Source organism: Mobula birostris, chromosome 4 (genome assembly GCF_030028105.1).
Source record: "Mobula birostris isolate sMobBir1 chromosome 4, sMobBir1.hap1, whole genome shotgun sequence".
Lineage (NCBI taxonomy): Eukaryota > Metazoa > Chordata > Chondrichthyes > Myliobatiformes > Myliobatidae > Mobula > Mobula birostris.
In genome coordinates, this window is record NC_092373.1 from 34,938,120 (window position 1) to 34,956,323 (window position 18,204).

Here is an 18,204-nt window from a genome sequence, read left to right on the forward strand (position 1 = left end):
TGACTGTCCATTTCCATCCACAGATGCTGCCTGGCCTGCTGAGTTTATCCAGCATCTTTTTAGTTACTTAAGTTTGGGTGTATTCCAGAATTATGCAAGAGTCAAACGGGATGGTACAGAGAGGCAGTGAATATCATCAGTGTCACAGTGATTTCATATTCTCAAAAGATGTCATCAAAGTCCTCCTCACTGACAATCAATATCAGTGCATCTCAAGGATGTGTGCTTAGCTCACTGCTTGACTCTTTCTACAGCAGGGCTCCCACCCTCAGTTAATGGTAGGGGTCCATGGCATAAAAAAGGTCAGGAACCCCTGCACTCTACCCATAACTGTGTGGCTAGGCACAATTCAGACACTATCAATAAACATGGTGATTACACAACTATAGTTAGCAGAATTTCAGATGGTGATGAGGAAGCATACGAGTGTGAAATCGATCAGCTGGTTGAGAGGTGTCGCAGCAACAACCTTGCACTCAGTGTCAGTAAGACCAAGGAATTGATTGTGAACTTTAGGAAAGGAAAGGCAGGGGAACACACAAACACGAGGAATTCTGCAGATGCTGGAAATTCAAGCAACACGCATCAAAGTTGCTGGTGAACGCAGCAGGCCAGGCAGCATCTCTAGGAAGAGGTACAGTCGACGTTTCAGGCCGAGACCCTTCGTCAGGACTAACTGAAGGAAGAGTTAGTAAGAGATTTGAAAGTGGGAGGGGGAGGGGGAGATCCAAAATGATAGGAGAAGACACCAGGGGGAGGGATGGAGCCAAGAGCTGGACAGGTGATTGGCAAAAGGGATACGAGAGGATCATGGGACAGGAGGCCCAGGGAGAAGGAAAAGGGGGAGGGGGAAAACCCAGAGGATGGGCAAGGGGTATAGTCAGAGGGACAGAGGGAAAAAAAGGAGAGAGAGAGAAAGAATATGTGTATATAAATAAATAATGGATGGGGTACGAGGGGGAGGTGGGGCATTAGCAGAAGATAGAGAAGTCGATGTTCATGCCATCAGGTTGGAGGCTATCCAGACAGAATATAAGGTGTTGTTCCTCCAACCTGAGTGTGGCGTCATCTTTACAGTAGAGGAGGCCATGGATAGACATATCAGAATGGGAATGGGATGTGGAATTAAAATGTGTAGCCACTGGGAGATCCTGCCTTCTCTTGCGAACAGAGCGTAGGTGTTCAGCAAAGCGGTCTCCAGTCTGCGCCGGGTCTCGCCAATATATAGAAGGCCACATCGGGAGCACCGGACGCAGTATATCACCCCAGCCGACTCACAGGTGAAGTTTTGCCTCACTTGGAAGGACTGTCTGGGACCCTGAATGGTGGTAAGGGAGGAAGTGTAAGGGCATGTGTAGCACTTGTTCCGCGTACAAGGATAAGTGCCAGGAGGGAGATCAGTGGGGAGGGATGGGGGGGACGAACGGACAAGGGAGTCACGTAGGGAGCGATCCCTGCGGAAAGCAGGGGGGAGGAGGGAAAGATGTGCTTGGTGGTGGGATCCCGTTGGAGGTGGCGGAAGTTACAGAGAATAATATGTTGGACCCGGAGGCTAGTGGGGTTCACACATTCTTTCTCTCTCTCTCTCCTTTTTCTCCCTCTGTCCCTCTGACTATACCCCTTGCCCACCCTCTGGGTTTTCCCCCCTCCTCCTTTTCCTTCTCCCCGGGCCTCCTGTCCCATGATCCTTTCATATCCCTTTTGCCAATCACCTGTCCAGCTCTTGGCTCCATTCCTCCCACTCCTGTCTTCTCCTATCATTTTGGATCTCCCCCTCCCACTCCCACTTTCTAATCTCTTACTAGCTCTTCCTTCAGTTAGTCCTGACGAAGGGGTCTCAGCCCGAAACGTCGACTGTACCTCTTCCTAGAGATATTGCCTGGCCTGCTGCGTTCACCAGCAACTTTGATGTGTGTTGCAAGGGAACACACATCAGTCCTCACTGAGAGATCAGCAATGGAAAGAGTAAGCACTTTCAAGTTCCTGGGTGTTAGCATCACTGAAGAGCCATCCTGGGTCCAACATATTGATGCAATTACAAAGAAGATATGATAATGGCTACATTTCATGAAGAGTTTGATGAGATTTGGTATGTCACCAAAGACTACAGCAAATTTCTACAGATGTACTGTGAAGAGCATCCTAACTGGGTTGCATTGCCATCTGGTATGGAGGAGCCACTGGGCAGCATCAGAAAAAGCTGCAGGATGTTGTAAGCTGCCAGCTCCATCATGGGCTCTAGCCCCGCTAGCATTAGGACACCTTCAAAAGATGATGCCTCAAAAAGACGGGGTCCATCATTAAGGACCCCTCACCCAGGACATGCCCTCTTCTCATTACAACCATCAAGGAGGGGGTACAGGAGCCTGAAGACACAAACTCAACGATTTAGGAACAGGTTCTTCCCCTCCACAATCAGATTCCTGAATGGACAATGAACCCATATACACGACCTCACTAGTTTGCCCTCTCTTTTTGCACTACGTGTGTGTGTGTGTTTCTTATTGTAAGTTTTAGTGTTTTGTTATCCATTACACTGTACTGCTGCGGCAAAGCAACATATTTCACGGCATATGCTAGTGATATTAAACCTGATTCTGATTCAAAGTCAAGTATGTTGAAACAGAAATGTAGCGATGGATTTCTTAGCAGCACAATATGGATTATTACCGATTTATGTAACTTGTTATATAGAAAAAATATACGACTATTACAATATTCTGAAACGAGCATTATAAATATTTGCATTTAAACCAGTACCTTCCAGATAGATTTGGGTCCTCGAATTACTTAAACAACTAACAAGTGGGTATTTGAAGCACTTCTCAACTTTAGGTAGTTGCCCTGAACGATCCTCCTGTCAAATTGAACAATTAGCGCTGCGAAATTCTGTGGGGTTAGCCTGACCGGCGTTATATGATCAACTTTCCCGCAAGCGTGAATCCAATAAACTGAAATACCTAATGCCAGGTGTTCTTGGCTCGGAGTCTGAATAGTTTTCCCCACACTGGCATCGAGATGGATTGCAAGCCACTACTCGAGACAGATTGGAAAAGAAAGACATTCCTCATTTCTCAGCTTTCCGGTTGCCCCTTTGCGCCTGAAGCTTACTGGCTACAAGTAAGCGAAGTAGACATGTTTTGCGGACACGCAATCGTGCAATTAAATGCATGCTACATTTTCTAAAATGAAACACGAATATATGAATGGGACAGCGAGACACATCAGGAGGGACACAGCAAACACAATTCTGACGCTATTTTAAACGCCCACAGAACTCCGCATTGAGAATAATAGAATAGTTTTGGAGGGTTGACATACAGTGTTTCCTATGGACGTGTTCAGAATGATTTAAAATGACGGGTGATCTAATTGTCTGCAAAGCTGTTCCTTCATTATAACTGCTGCACACTGATACATAGTCTAGTTAGGCTAAAGGTTGTAGTTAGGCGAAAGGTTATGTGAGAATTTTCCCCCGTGGGCATGTTTTACACAATAAAAAGAAACCTTCATCATGCCTTCTCTCCATAAAAAGACTTGGTATAGTGCGGCGTGTAATTGGTATTCTGGCACCGCCGGTTGATGTCACTCTCTCCTCTCCAAGCCCGAGTAGGAGGAGAGTGATGATAATTAGACTGGGCTGCATCACCTCTTCCCCGGATGGATGACTTCATTCTTCCGCCTGGGTTTCCTTTATGTTGGTGCTGGGGTCCCCGGCTCTCTCCAGAGCTCTGCAAACAGGCTCACAAGGCAGCACCTCCAGAGCAGTGACAAGCGCCCAGCCGCTGACAACCTGACCAGGATTACCCGGAGAAGCGCCGCTGTAGCCCCACTGGCGTGAGCCACCTTCAATCGGTGTTTTATTTTTTTTCTGGGAGCTGTTTTTTTTTCTCTCTTTCTTTCTCCGTGTCTCTTGTTGCCGCTTGGTTTCAGCTCTTTCCATTCTTGGAGGCGCTATGTCGGAGATACTGCCCTACAGTGAAGAGAAGATGGCTCATTTTGGCAGCGAGAATGAAGTCAGTCAGCTCTCTTTCAGCTGTCGCCTCCAGGACACCAACACCTTCTTCGGGGGCTCCCAGGCCAAGAGACCCCCCAAACTGGGACAGATTGGCAGAGCCAAGCGAGGTAAAAAGTGGAGACATTCACTTTCCTCTCAATGCGGTTGCCATCTTCTGCCATTTCAGCTGTAATTCTGTTTTGTCTTTGGTTTATAACGCGTCAGTAAATTGGGGGTAAATTGCTTTTCATCTTTTGCCCGAGCGGGAAACAAAGTTTACCTATCGTTATTGGTAAAAATGCAACAACCCTCCGTCACTCCGGTATACGGCAGAATTTTGCAAGTAAGAAACCTCACGACCTGTATCCCACTTCTTTCATTTGTATTATTTTTCGAGGCTGGGGGCGTGGGGGGGGGGAGTGATCTGCGTTCGGCGATCATTGTTTGTCTGAACTCTAATTAGCATTGAATGAAAATGCGACGTGATTTCCATAATGTGGCTTTCCCAGAGAAATAACAGTCTTTCACCTGAATTCACCCGCCCGGTCATTCATTCCCCTGTGATGTCAATTTTCATAAGGGTCAATTCATTTTGCAGGCTGGGATGGTTTAGACGCTAGTCGGTATAATTTCCAGCTAGTCTCCCGCAGGTCTTGATCCAGGATTTGTCCGGGCGCCCTTCTTTCTTCGTCCGACATCGTCCCAATATTTAGACGCATTTTGCGCAAATAGATTTATTTGGCAAGATAAAATTAACCTTTAAAGTACATCGCCTCTTTGACATATATCTCATTATGTGAAATCAAAGATGTAAACAAATCAAAGCGAAGAAAAAAATGAATAAATCGTAAGGTATACTAGAATCTCGCATGATAAACTCGACCCACATTTCAGTAACCGAAGAGAACGTGCAACATTCAATTTGATCATTTACTTGTAAAACAATAATTATTTAATTCCCTTTATTATTTAAATACAGTGCAAACCATGGCGCTAGTACTAAGCAGTTTTATTTAGTAATTACAATGCACAATTTAATGTTGCAACGCAAGATCTTTTCGCTACATTTTTCGATCATTTGTTAATAATTTTACAGACGGCACCGCATTTCCATGCGGTCTTTATAAGTACGACTCTTATTAATAATTAGGGTCAGTCTTACGGAGGGGTTTGTTAATTCTGACTGGGAGGGGAGACTGGTGAAATGTGATTTAGCAATGCCTGCGCGCGATGATTGTCGCTTCTTGGTCCGGCGTCGCCTTTTTGGTATGTTTTCAGTCCGAAGGTGTTGCCTAGCGCTGTTGAGGGGGGAAGCTGTGTACAGACTCTAAATTGTTTGTAATTAATTTGCAGTTGTTATCGAAGACGACAGAATAGATGATGTTCTGAAGGGGAGGGGAGACAAAACCTCGTCTGGAGTGTAAGCTGAAAGAGCGCTACCCTGACTCCCAAACTTTTGAAAGCACTTTGGGGCTGTGCATGCGTTTATGGATTGTCCAGAGAGATTTTGGGTCTTGCTGACGAATCTCCAATCCAAACAAATGCACACAAATTGAGGAGCTGTGAATATCAGCACCATTGTCCAAGGCACACACCGATCAAGTAGCTGTCCATTTCAGAATTTCAGACCAAGCGAACGCACAGAAATGGAGTACCAGGTCAACCCAACACCGTCTTCTCAAAGCCAATGCACCGAGATTGGGGAGCTGTGCATTTCCGAATTTTCCACAGACTTTACCACGAACACTCCCGATATCGGAGACAATGGCAGTCAGCAAAACCGACTCGATGGCGGAAAGGATGAAAGCAAGAGACAACGGGCGGAAAGGAAGGAATTTTTTTGCATCAAAATAAAAATAAAAAAATTAATTCATCTTGTTGCATGAGCTTCCGGTCACAGTGCCAATATTGATGCCAACAGTCATTAACAGTTTGGCACGCTTCTTTCTAATGGAATTCTTCGTACTTGTATTTTTATATCTAAATCTTTGTAAAACAAATGCTAGTCTATGTAATGTATTGCATTAAAAATGTTTGTATTTTTGGTAAGGATGTATAGACAGGATCCATTGACTTGAAAGACTGATTGACTTTGGTCTAACCTGTGTCAGTATTGGAAAGAGACTTATTGAATGTTATTTATGAACCTCCTAGTCTTTTATTTGTTTCTTTAATTTATTTTTATTTGCAAACATCAATGCTAAAATCTGTATTTAAAAATATATATATATAGTGAATAAGCATTGCTGGATGGATTTGTGAAATTTAAAGGTTTAAGGAATACTAATGCACTGTTTAAGAAGTTTAAAATAATGCGCTGTTAACATTAACTATTCTCTTTTTTGGACTCTTTTGAAGCTGTGTTTTTTAATTTAATTTTGTAACCTTTTATGAAGCTTATTCTCGTTATCTGTGCATGTTTACATGATGCGTAATTTTAAACGAAGATATCATTCCAAGGTATATAAGAGCAAAAAAAAAATTGTAATGACATTCTAAGAATGAATCATTGTACATTTTATGACCATTTTCACTGTACTTGGTGAATAAATAAATGGTTAAAGGCTGTATGGACAAGTATTGATTTTTTTCTCTCATTCTTCTCCGTTGTCTATGAATGAATTAGTTGAACAATACATAGATTTTGCGGTATACACCAATCATGTTCGTACAACTACCGATGTTATAATTACACGTTCCATAAATCAGAATTTCTCTGCAGAAGAACGATTGTTTCTTTATAATCAGGTTCACTTCTGCAGTTGGCGCCAACGTGACTTTTCACTGAACCGCTTATGGCTGTGCACATTTGTATACTTCATTATAGGAGTATATTGGTCCACCCAGCCACTTCTTCCTTAAAAGAAAGCCTGGACTAACAGTCTTGAGTGGTGTCCCATCAGTAACCAAATACTAATCCTTGAGAACAATTCATCGAGCTCGAATCTCATTCACAACTGGCATTAAAACATCGGCTCGGGTGGGAGCCTAACCAGTCTACGTGCAAAGGGATCGTGTCGCCTGCAGGGTCCCAATTTAACACATGAACTCAGGGAAGGTCGTGTCATCGCTGCTCATATCCCACTGTCATTGAGGATCTCTAATCATTTCCTGGAAAAATGGATTTTATTTCAAATACCCTTATCTAAATTAATCCTAGCAACACTGAAAACATTGCCCGGTAACAAAAGTGATGTATCTCAAAGAATTTGAGGTTAGTAAGGAATCGGAACATAATTGGAGGGAGAAGCAAAATGACCGGAAATGAATGAAATCTCAGATTATTATCTTCTCGCTCTGAAGAGCACTCAACATAAACGAGGCGCAGCTTTGATTTTCTACCCCCAAACAATTAATACGTATTCTGACAGTGATGCAGTGGCACGATGACATTGATTTTAAGCGTGTGATTAATACTGAAGGGTAATTGAATTTTAAATCCCGTTAACTGAATTCTAATTATATGCTGTGCAATAACATCAAGGCGATGTGCTCGGTCTTCCTTCGTTATACCTTTAATTTTCATTCAAATAAATAAATGAAAAAAAAGAACCGCAACTAACAATTACCAATGTCCATCAATTGTGTAAATGTGGCATTTGTTTCACATTTAACCGCGAACTTTATTTTCGCCCAGCGAAGGATTGAGCCTAAATTATTTCAACAATAAACCCACGGTGCAACCACCCATAGGAAATAGCCCCTTGGCCAAATAAACCGTGCTTTGCACAGTTTTTAAAAAAATAATCGTCCCTAAAATGAGGAGATTTCTCTCTCTTTTTTTAATGTGTCTGTAGTGGAGCAAACGTCTATCGAGATTCGGTCCTAGTCACTTGAATTTTACCTTGAAACATTAACGATCTGATCACGGCATTGCTGACAGGGAATGAAAACTAAAGAAAAAGGGGGAAAAAGAAAGAGAAGGGAGACAGCGAGAGGGTGGCTGTAACTTTCTACAACAAGATGTTGAGCTACTGCTAACAGTTTCCGACATTTTCTTTTTAATTTTAAAGGTGTTAGGTAAATCCATAGTAAGGTACTCAATCATAGCTCTTTACCTTTTTGAAGCGGAAGAGCTATAAAACGAGTTTGAAGCGAGGCTGTTGCGTAAAATTTAATGCCCAAAGCTTTAGACATTTAAAGGTTTCTGATTCCGAGGAAAGCGATACATGATGGACAGACAGCGATATGAATCGTTTATTAGAAACCGATAATATTAAAACCACATTAAAAAAAGGATTGTGTCCACCCCCAAGAAGACCTTAGGACCATAATCGCCATTCATTTTTCTTCTGTACATTTGTATTGAATTTATAAGTTAACGCGTTCGTTCGCTGTAGCTTTTAACAAATAATTGCGGAAGAAACATCACTAATTTTCATTTCTGATTGTAGGAAACGCTGCGAAAGATGCTGCCATCCCGTCTCCACGAGTTAAACTTTGAAAACGCGAAAACAGCGATATACAGTATCTATTGAATATTTTGGCTTAGGCATAAACAATACATACGGTTAGAATAAGACACAAATAAAGGTTTACATATAGAGTTTCATGATCTTTTTGCAGTCTCTTTCAGTTGTAGGTCAAAATAAGTTCCGTATTATCAGAAATGGGGCTGGAATAGGATTTTTTTGCTGCTGTATAATTTATTCTGAGCCTTTAGAGTTGTGTCTGAAATTGAGAATAAACCATTTAGTTTATCAAATCCACTCTATTACACTGTAACTCTTTATTCAAAATTCTACACATTTTTCTCCATTTACCATAATATCCTTAATTTTAAAAAACATGCAATTTCCATTTAAGGTCTTAACTCAATTTTTATTTTGTGGCTAGATGTCAACCTACAACTTGCTGTTTTTTTTTCCTGAATTAATCTTTATCTTGTTTAATTCGGATTGTAACCCTGGATTCAAATTCCAGAGCAGAGAGCCTTTTCCATCCAATTTTTTCAGCTGCATCATAATTTGAACCACTTTAATTGGATTACTCCTTAACCTCAAAATCTCCAGGCAATGTCACTCAAATTTGCATAATCTCTCATCATAGTCACAGATTTACAAACTAGTTAATACTTAGTGAATCACTGTGTGAATTTCTTCCAACTCAGCACATCTTATACTGAACTGGACTGTCAAAAACCACCTTCTGCTCTGAGAAATTGCCCCATACAACCAAATGGTGTGAGCTTGGTTTTACACTTTGGCCAAGAAGTTAAGAAATCCAGCAGCCTTTTGATTGCTTTGTTCCTTTGTCTCTCTGCCTTCCAAAATTTGGTTATTATGACAGGCAATATGTTACGCATTTCCAGTAGTGAAAAATGCATTTCAAGATAATTATAAAAACTCCATTCTAATCTTACGATTTGCCTTGGAGTCAATCATAGAACGGTATTCATCATCCTGATAGCTTAACTCCAGCGTAGATGATATCTGACTCAGGTTGCCAAAATACAGGACAGTTTTGTTCAGTAAGGGTGTGTTCACCATAAATTTGATGTAGCATAAATACTGCAGGCAACAGAAAAGAGATGCTTTCATCCAGTCATCCAGTAAGTCTGGTTTAGGATGTGTGACTTCTAACTACCATATCAACCGTTAAATAAATAGATTTAATTTTCATTGACGTTGTACCTGGAGGACATTTAGATCGCATGCCAATAAAAAATAGAAGAAAATTAAAGCATCAAGGTGGGACAACATGGCAACATATTTCAGAGATAGCCTGGCAAATTTAGCAATGATAGTTAGTGTGATACTAGTTGTACATCAGCCCAAAACATCCCCCACCTTTCTGTGGTAGTGCTTCGATCTCCCATTAATTTTGACAGTATATCAAGTTACTGTATTCATGCTATTTGGATATGAAAGAGGGCAGTTCTGGCATTTAATTGGTTTGTGAAGAAATAAAAATGTGTCAGATAGCCTCAGTGGCATATTTAATGAATATTAATAACGCTGTCAAGAAAAGTATCAAAAGAAACTACTTGTTAGGAATAAATGGAGTTAATAGTTGGGGGTGAAGTGAAAAAAAATGTGCAAAGGTCTAAAAGAAGAAAGAAAGCTAGTTGATGAATGATGGGGAAAGGTGAGAAATCCATTTTGCTGCATTTTGCACTTCACTGATTTATTTTTATTATGACTTTTCTTTATTGCTAGATTCCCACCTTTTAGATTTCCGTCTTCTACTGCTTCTTTGCTGAACATAATCCGAAGCAAGTTACTATATTTAATTCAAAGTTCATTTCTGAGGAAGCTGGTAATCTATCACAAGCAGCATTAAGCTGGATCGTGTAACTACAAAATGAATTCAAATGAGCAGGTTAGTAGCTCAATCACTATCACTACAGATGACTTAGTGTTCTTCAATAGAAGTTACACATGTGCCAACATCTGTGTGTGGGCTATCACTGCAATTAAGAGACTCATAAGATCACATGTTAGAAACTAACATCAGGCTGCATGCTTGTAGTGAAAGGCAACATGAAGATTGAACCTTCATTTAAGAACATAATCTCCTTTCTTTAAAAAGGCTCAATCCTTGAATTGTTTCACTAAATGAGATTTCGGTTCTTGAAAATGAGTTGTTATATCATCTGCCTGGCCGGTCATTTGGATTATTTTTCTTCTATTGTTGGCTTCTACCTGAGTGCCTTCATTTTATTATCCTGTACATTAGATCGAGACACATTATTATAATTTACAAAATAATTTTCTGTGACATTTTACTCTTTTTAAAGATGTATTAATTTGACTCAATTTAATCATGCAAATTTAAAGTTGAATCAACATAAGACTTTTGATGCATTTTAACTACATAGAAATTCTATTCATTATCAATATATTCGCTCAGTTATTTCCCAACAGATTTCTCTTTCATATTCGAAAGTGACTTCCATAGAATTACATGAAATTGAAACAGGATCTTTAGGTCAAACAGTCTATAATGATGAACGGTTCACCCAGGGTTCTCTCCATCTTTCTTAATCTTATATTGTCACCACAACTTCCTTGTTTCTATCTTCTTCCTTTGCTTACCTGGCTTTACCTTAATAAATCTCTGCACTATGTGCATGGCATTGAGTTCAACTATGGCCACACTCTTCAGATAATGAGACCTCTACCAAACTGTTCCTTTGATACCCTGAAGATGCCCTCTCATATTGACTGAGTATGTCACAAGAAAACATATCTTAGGATTGTACTTGGCAACATATATGTACTTTTGAGCCTGGTTAGGCTCCAGAAGTACACTGGAAACATTCTTTCAGTATCTATTCGTTGATACCTTTCTTAAGTTTGAAGACATCTCTTAAGTTACCTCTCGATTTCTCTTTACCATTCTTGTAAATATTTTATTGCAATTTTCCTCTTGATTCATTCCATAACATAGTGGATGGCAGGTTCAGTATGATGAAGGCTAACTCAAGCTTCTTTTACTTCCCACTTATCAATGACATTTATTCAGCATCCTTACTTTGAGCATTGTGTATATGCCTAGATCCCTTTGCTCCTCCACTCCATCTATATTAATATTCATATAATAAATGCTTAACTTTATTCTTCTTACTACACCCTTATGATGACAATAAAAAAACTGAAAATGCTGGAAATCCAAAACAAAATTTAAAAAAAAAATGGTAACACTGCATCTGCAGAAGAAGCAACCCTATGGTTTATCAAAACAGATGAAGGGCTTGGACCTGGGGTATTGCTTTTGTCTGCCTTTCTGCAGATGCTGTATGACTTATTGAATGTTTCCAGCATTTCTTTTTTAGCTTTTACTTCACACTTTCTTTTGGCATTCTGTAAGTTTATTGTTTTCTTTCTGTAATTTGTTGCAGTTCTCCATAATATTACATGTCCACATTCTTTCAATTTGATACCATTTTCACGTGGAGCTTTTGATTCTTGTCTAAGTAATCATTATAAAACATAAACAGCAATGTTCCCAGAAAGGAACCTAGTAGGGCAGCAGATTCTACCACCTGTCATCCGGAGTGTCTACACCACCTGTGATCTGTGGATTTTACCCAGCAGCCAGCTAGCTACACCGCACACTGAATGCTGGTGGAACTCAGCTGGACAGGCAGCATCTGTGGAAATGAATAAATAGTCAACATTTTGTGCAGAGACCCTTCATCTTGGAGGTGATAGGTGAGAAAGGTAAAGGAGAACTGTTCCAATCTGTTGTCAAGAAAGAAGCGGAGAGCTATAGCAACAGCCCCCTCCACTACCACTTTCATCCTTCTGGTGGAACTAGTTTTCACCCTCAACAATTTCTCTCTTGACTCCTCCCACTTTCTCCAGACTTAAGGTGTAGCCATGGGCATACACATCCTGCCTTTTTGTTTGCTACGTGGAACAATCTACGTTCCAAGCTTCCCTGCTAATGCTCCCCAACTCTTTCTGCACTGCATTGATGAATGCATTGGTGCTGCTTCATGCACCCATGCTGAGCTCATCAATTTTACTAACTTTGCCTCCAACTTCCACCCTACCCTTACCATCACTTTCTCCATGTCTGACACCACTCTCCCATTTCTCTATCACTCTGTCTGCATCACTGGAGACAAACTGTCTACTGATATCTTTTATAAACCTACTGGCTATCATGACTATACCTCTTCCCACCCTGTCTCCTGTAAAAAAATCCCATTACTTTTTCTCAGTTCCTTCATCTCCACCACAGCTGTTCCCAGGATAAGGTTTTCCTGTCCAGTCCAACAGAGATGTCCTCCTTCTTCAAAGAGCAGAGCTGTCAGGAAATGGAGCAGATGCAACTGATTGCAGCATCATTGGTGGAGGAAGGGATATGCTGCCCTCACCCACGTCTGCTCCATAACCAAGATATCCGTGCTCACCCCATATTCCCACCATCTTAACAGGGATATAGAGTTTCTCCTATTATTACCTACCACCCCATAAGCCTTGGCATCCAACACAGCATTCCCCCCACAATTTCTGCCATCTCCAACAGGTCCCTGCCACCAAACACCCCCCACACCTACTCTCCACTTTCTGCAGAGATCACTCCCTCTGTGCTTCCCTTATTCATTCATCCTATCCCACTAATCTCCCTCCTGATACCTATCCTTGCAAATGGCAGAAGTGCCCATTTGCTTCCAGCCTCACCTCTATTCAGAGTCCCAAGCAGTCCTTCCAGGTGAGGCAGCATCCCACCTGCAAATTTGTTGGGCTCATCTACTGTAACCAGTTCTCCCGTTGTGGCCTTGTCTACATTGGTGAGACCCGACATAGATTGGGGGACTGCTTTGTCAGGCATCTCCTCTCCATCCACATAAAGCAGGATTTCCCATTTGAATTCCAATTCCCATTCCCATTCCAACACGTGGCTCCCACTTCTGCCAAGATGAGGCCACTCTCAGGTTGGAGGGGCAACACTAGGTAGCCTCCAACCTGATGGTATGAACATTGATTCGTCCAATTTCTGGTAAACCCTCCCTTGATTTCAATCCGTCTGTGCTCTCTTACCTTTTCGCCTCACCCACCTACAACTTCCATCTGGTGATCCTCCTCCTTCCTTTTCTCTCATAGTCCACTTTGCTCTCTCATCAGATTTATTTTTCTCTAGCCCCTTACCTTTTCCACCTATCACCCTGCAGCTTCTTACTTGACCCCCCCCCAACACATACCTGGTTTCACCCGTCACCTTCTAGCTAGACCTCCTTCCACTCCCCCCACCTTCTTATGCTAGAATTTCCCCCCTTCCTTTCCAGGCCTGAAGAAGGGTCTCAGCCCGAAATGTCAACTGTTTGCTTATTTCCACAGATGCTGCCTGACCTATTGAGTTCCTCCAGCGTTTTGTGTGTGTTGCTTTGGATTTCCAGCATCTGCAGAATCTCCTGTGTTGATGCATTCTGTCATTTGTCCACATGGACAAACTGTTTTTGAACCAAATGGTTGTCATTGGTCATTTCTCTGTGACTCTCCTGAATACTGGTGTCTAAAATGTGTTTGATTTTGCTGGACTCTCTGGACTTAGTGGACTGCCTGTCTGCAGAGAGAGGAGGTGCTACAAACAGAAACTCTGAAATGTCCACCTGCTTCCTGCCTACATGCAATGCCTTTTATTTGTAGTGGTTCAATAATCCCCAGCAGCTGGAATTCAGAGCTGCATAGATTCTTGCTGCAAATTCATAGGGATTACTGATTCAGTAGGCACAAGTATTATTCTGACAGGTGCTTAAATGTGCTCTGATCCAGGTTTCTTTTCCATTTTCTGAATTTATTTCATGTACAAAATGGCCGTGAGCATTGAATTTAACATATTAGTTTAGGAAATACTCTTAATGCACTATGTTTTTCTTGCAGTATTACTGATGCTCTAGAACAGGGGATCCCAACCTTTTTTTTGCCGAGGACTTTTACCCTTAACCGAGAGGTTAATGGACCCAGGTTGGGAGCCACTGCTGTAGAAAGTACATGAATAAAACACAATGTAATTGTCACTCATGCCAATGAAGTGATCGAATACTGATTCGTCACTGCGAGAGATATCAGGGAGCCATTAACTACGGTACAGGATGTATTTTATGCCAATCAAGGTCTGTACTTCCAACAGTTTTGTCATTAGACTTATGATAGAATGTTGCAGTGTAGAAGCCTAGCACACACAATATGCTGGAGGAATTCAGCAAGTCAGGCAGCAACTATGAAAGGGAATAACCTGTTTTGTGTTTTATATAAAAGAGACTCAGTTGATCAATTGTTAGTGAACAACATCCAATGTATCTCCCTGAACCTTAACTTACAATTTAATTTATTTTAAGAGATGCTCACAATTCCCCTTACAAAGCTACTGTCAATTTTGTTACCATCCTTCTTTTGTGTTTTGCTCAGGCTAGCCTGCAGCTGCCTTCTGTATTTAGGCTTCAGATGGCAAATGCCAACTAAACCTTGTGTAACTTGTGGTAGTGAGATAAAGACGAAACAGTGCCTTTATTTCCTGCGGAGCATGAAGAAAGCTCACCTCTGTGCCAGGATACTGATGAACTTTTACTGCTGTACCATTGAGAGCATACTCACCAACTGCATCTCAGTTTGGTATAGCAATTGTCCCGTATCAGACCACAAAGCACTCCAACGTGTGGTGAAAACTGCCCAGCAGATTATCGGCACCCAATTGCCCACCATTGAGAACATCTCCCATAAACACTGCCTGGGCAGGGCGAAAAGCATTATCAGGGATGCATCTCACCCTAACCATGGACTTTTTACTCTCCACCCATCCGGTAGGCACTACAGGAGCCTCCGCTCCTGCACCAGCAGGCAGAGGAAGAGCTTCTTCCCTGAGGCTGTGACACTGCTGAACCTCTCATCACAGCGCTAAGCAGTATTGCATCCGTATTGTACTGTCTCAGTACTTTTATATTTGTGTGCTGGAGCACTTTATTTTATTTGCAGTTATTTTGTAAATAACACTATTCTTTACATTTCTGGTCAGATGCTAAATGCATTTCATTGGCTTTGTATCTGTACTCGGCACAATGACAATAAAGTTGAATCTAATCTAATTATTTCCAGCAGAAAGGTCCAACCATTTTTCCTGATTGTCCATCATCAGCTGGGTTTGTAATGAATTCCTAAATGACGCATCACAAATATTACCACTAATCAGAAACCTAACAGGATCAATCATGTCAACACGAGGTAACAAGAAAAGAGAAGGGATTATGTGCTCTGTTCTGAGAGGCTGTTCTGACACTGACATAATTATTATAGATAGGTATGGAGTCAAGGTAGCAATATAATGATCTAGAGTGATTTATGAACAAGATAGAATAATAATTTAATAATGAATTCACACATAAGGTGATAAGAAATAGAAGCAGGTGTAGGCCATCTGGCCCATTGAGCTTCCCTGACATTCAACAAGATCACTACTGATCTGGCCGTGGACTCAGCTCCATCTGCCTGTCTTTTCCCCATAGCCCCTCATTCCCTGCCCATGCAAAATTCCATCTAACTGTGTCTGAGATATATTTAATGAGATAGCTTCAACTGCTTCGCTGGGCAGAGTATTCCATACATTCACTACCCTTTAGGAAAAACAGTTTATCGTCATCTCTGTCCTAAATCTACTCCCCCAAATCTTGAGGTATTGTCCCTTGGTTCTACTCTCACACACCAGTGGAAACAATTTTCCTGCCTCCACCTTATATATTCCTTTCATAATTTATGTTTCTAAAACTTCCCGTCTCATTCTTCTGAATTCCAGTGAGATAGTTCCAGGAATTCAATTTTCCAGAAACAATCTAGTGAACCTCCAAAGACAATATATCTTTCCTCAAGTAAGGAGAGCAGACCATCATAAAGTACTCCAGGTGTGGCCTCACCTGTAACTTGAACAGTTCCAGCATAACCTCCCCGGTCTTAAATTCGATCCCTCTAGCAATGATGGTAACATTTCATTTGCCTTCTTGATAACCTGTTACATCTCCAAATCAACCTTCTGTGATTCATGCACAAGCACTCCCAAGTCCCTCTGCACAACAGCAATGTAACTAACGATCTGATATTTAATTTTTCCTTCCAAAATAAATGACCTCACACTTACCAAAATTGTCTTCCATTTGCCAGACTTTTGCTCACTCACTTAACCTATCTATATCTCTCTGCAGACTCCGCATCCTCTGCACAATTTGTTTCTACACTCAATTTAGTATCATCAGTGTTATAACTGTGTGACTAAGCACAGCTCCAATGCCATATTGAAGATTGCTGATGACGCCACTGTCATAGGCCAAATCCAAGGTGGTGGCAAATCAGCATATAGGAGGGAGGTTGAAAATCTGGCTGAGTGATGCCACAACAACAACCTCTTATTCAATGTCAGCAAGACTAAGGAGCTGATTATTGACTTCAGGAGGAGGAAACAGGAGGGCCATGAGCCAGTCCTCATCGGAGGAGCAGAGGTGGAGAGGGTCAGCAACTTTAAATTCATCGGTGTTACCATTTCCGAGAACCTGTCCTGGGCCCAGCACGTAAGTGCAATTATGAGGAAAGCATGAAGTTTGTGAAAATTTGGCATGACATCAAAAAGTTTGGCAAACTTCTATAGAGGTGTGGTGGTGAATATATCTACTGGCTGCATCACTGATATGGAAACACCAATGCCCTTGAAAATCCTACAAAAAGTAGTGGATACAACCCAGCCCATCAGGGGTAAAGCCCTCCCCACCACTGAGCACATCTACATTGAGCATTATCAATCACAGAAAAGCAGTATCCAACATCAAGGACTCCCACCATCCATGTCATACTCTCTTCTCACGGTTGCCATCTGGAAGAGGGCACAGGGGGCATCAGTTCTCACACCACCAGGTTCAGGAACAGTTGTTACCCCTCAACCATCAGGCTCTTGAACCAAAGGGGATAACTTCACTCAACTTCACTGAACTGTTCCCACAACCTATGAACTTACTTTTGAGGACTCTTCCTCTCATGTTCTTGATATCTATTGATTATTTTTTTTGTATTTGCATAGATTGTTGTCTTTTGTACCATGGCAGGGTACCTTGTTGGTGGAGTCTTTCATTAATTCTATTATGGCTATTGAATTTATAGAATATTGCCCGCAAGAAAATAAATCTCAGGGTTGTACATGGTGACATATATGTACGTTCATAATAAATTTACTTTGAGCTTTTAATCCTACACTTATCCTCTTCTTTCAAATCGTGAATGTATATCATGAACAGTTGTGAGCCCAGCAGCAACCCCTGTGGCACTCTGCTGACAATTGGCAACCAACTAGAGAGACACCCATTTATCTCAAGTCATTGCCTTCTATTGGTTAAGCAATCTTGCTAAAAAATTCCTCCAACTCCATGTATCCTTATCTTATGGATAAGCCTTTTATGCAGCACCTTATCGAATGCCTTCTGGAAATCCAAGTACTCAGCAACCACCTATTCTTTTCTATTCACTTTGCTCATTATATCCTCAGAGAACTCAGGTGCTGTAAATATGTCAGGACCTGCCCTTCATAAATTCATGCTGCGTCTGCCTGATGGAACCATTTCTATCCAGCTGTCTCACTATTTCTTCTTTAATGATAGCTGCAAGCACTTTCCTGAATACAAACATTAAGCTAACTGACCTATAGTTACCCCCTTTTTGCCTGCATCCTTTTTCAAACAGGAGCTTGATATTCGCTGTCTTTCACACTGCTGAGATCTGCCC

General features: G+C 41.4%; 1 protein-coding gene across 1 annotated transcript; it reads left to right on the plus strand.

Annotated features, from left to right (window-relative positions):
- Positions 1–3,752: 3,752 nt before the first annotated feature.
- On the plus strand, positions 3,753–6,510 carry camk2n1a (calcium/calmodulin-dependent protein kinase II inhibitor 1a). The gene is made up of 2 exons (XM_072255136.1): positions 3,753–4,125; positions 5,351–6,510. Exons 1-2 carry the CDS (start codon positions 3,957–3,959, stop codon positions 5,419–5,421), a joined length of 240 nt encoding a protein of 79 aa, XP_072111237.1. The 5' UTR covers positions 3,753–3,956; the 3' UTR covers positions 5,422–6,510.
- Positions 6,511–18,204: the final 11,694 nt, after the last annotated feature.

What these genes read in the sequence shown, in the direction of transcription:
- camk2n1a (XM_072255136.1), top strand. Translation starts at nt 3,957, where the DNA reads ATGTCGGAGATACTGCCCTACAGTGAAGAGAAGATGGCTCATTTTGGC. An exon ending in GATTGGCAGAGCCAAGCGAG is followed by an intron (nt 4,126 to 5,350) that starts GTAAAAAGTGGA and finishes ATTAATTTGCAG; the next exon opens with TTGTTATCGAAGACGACAGA.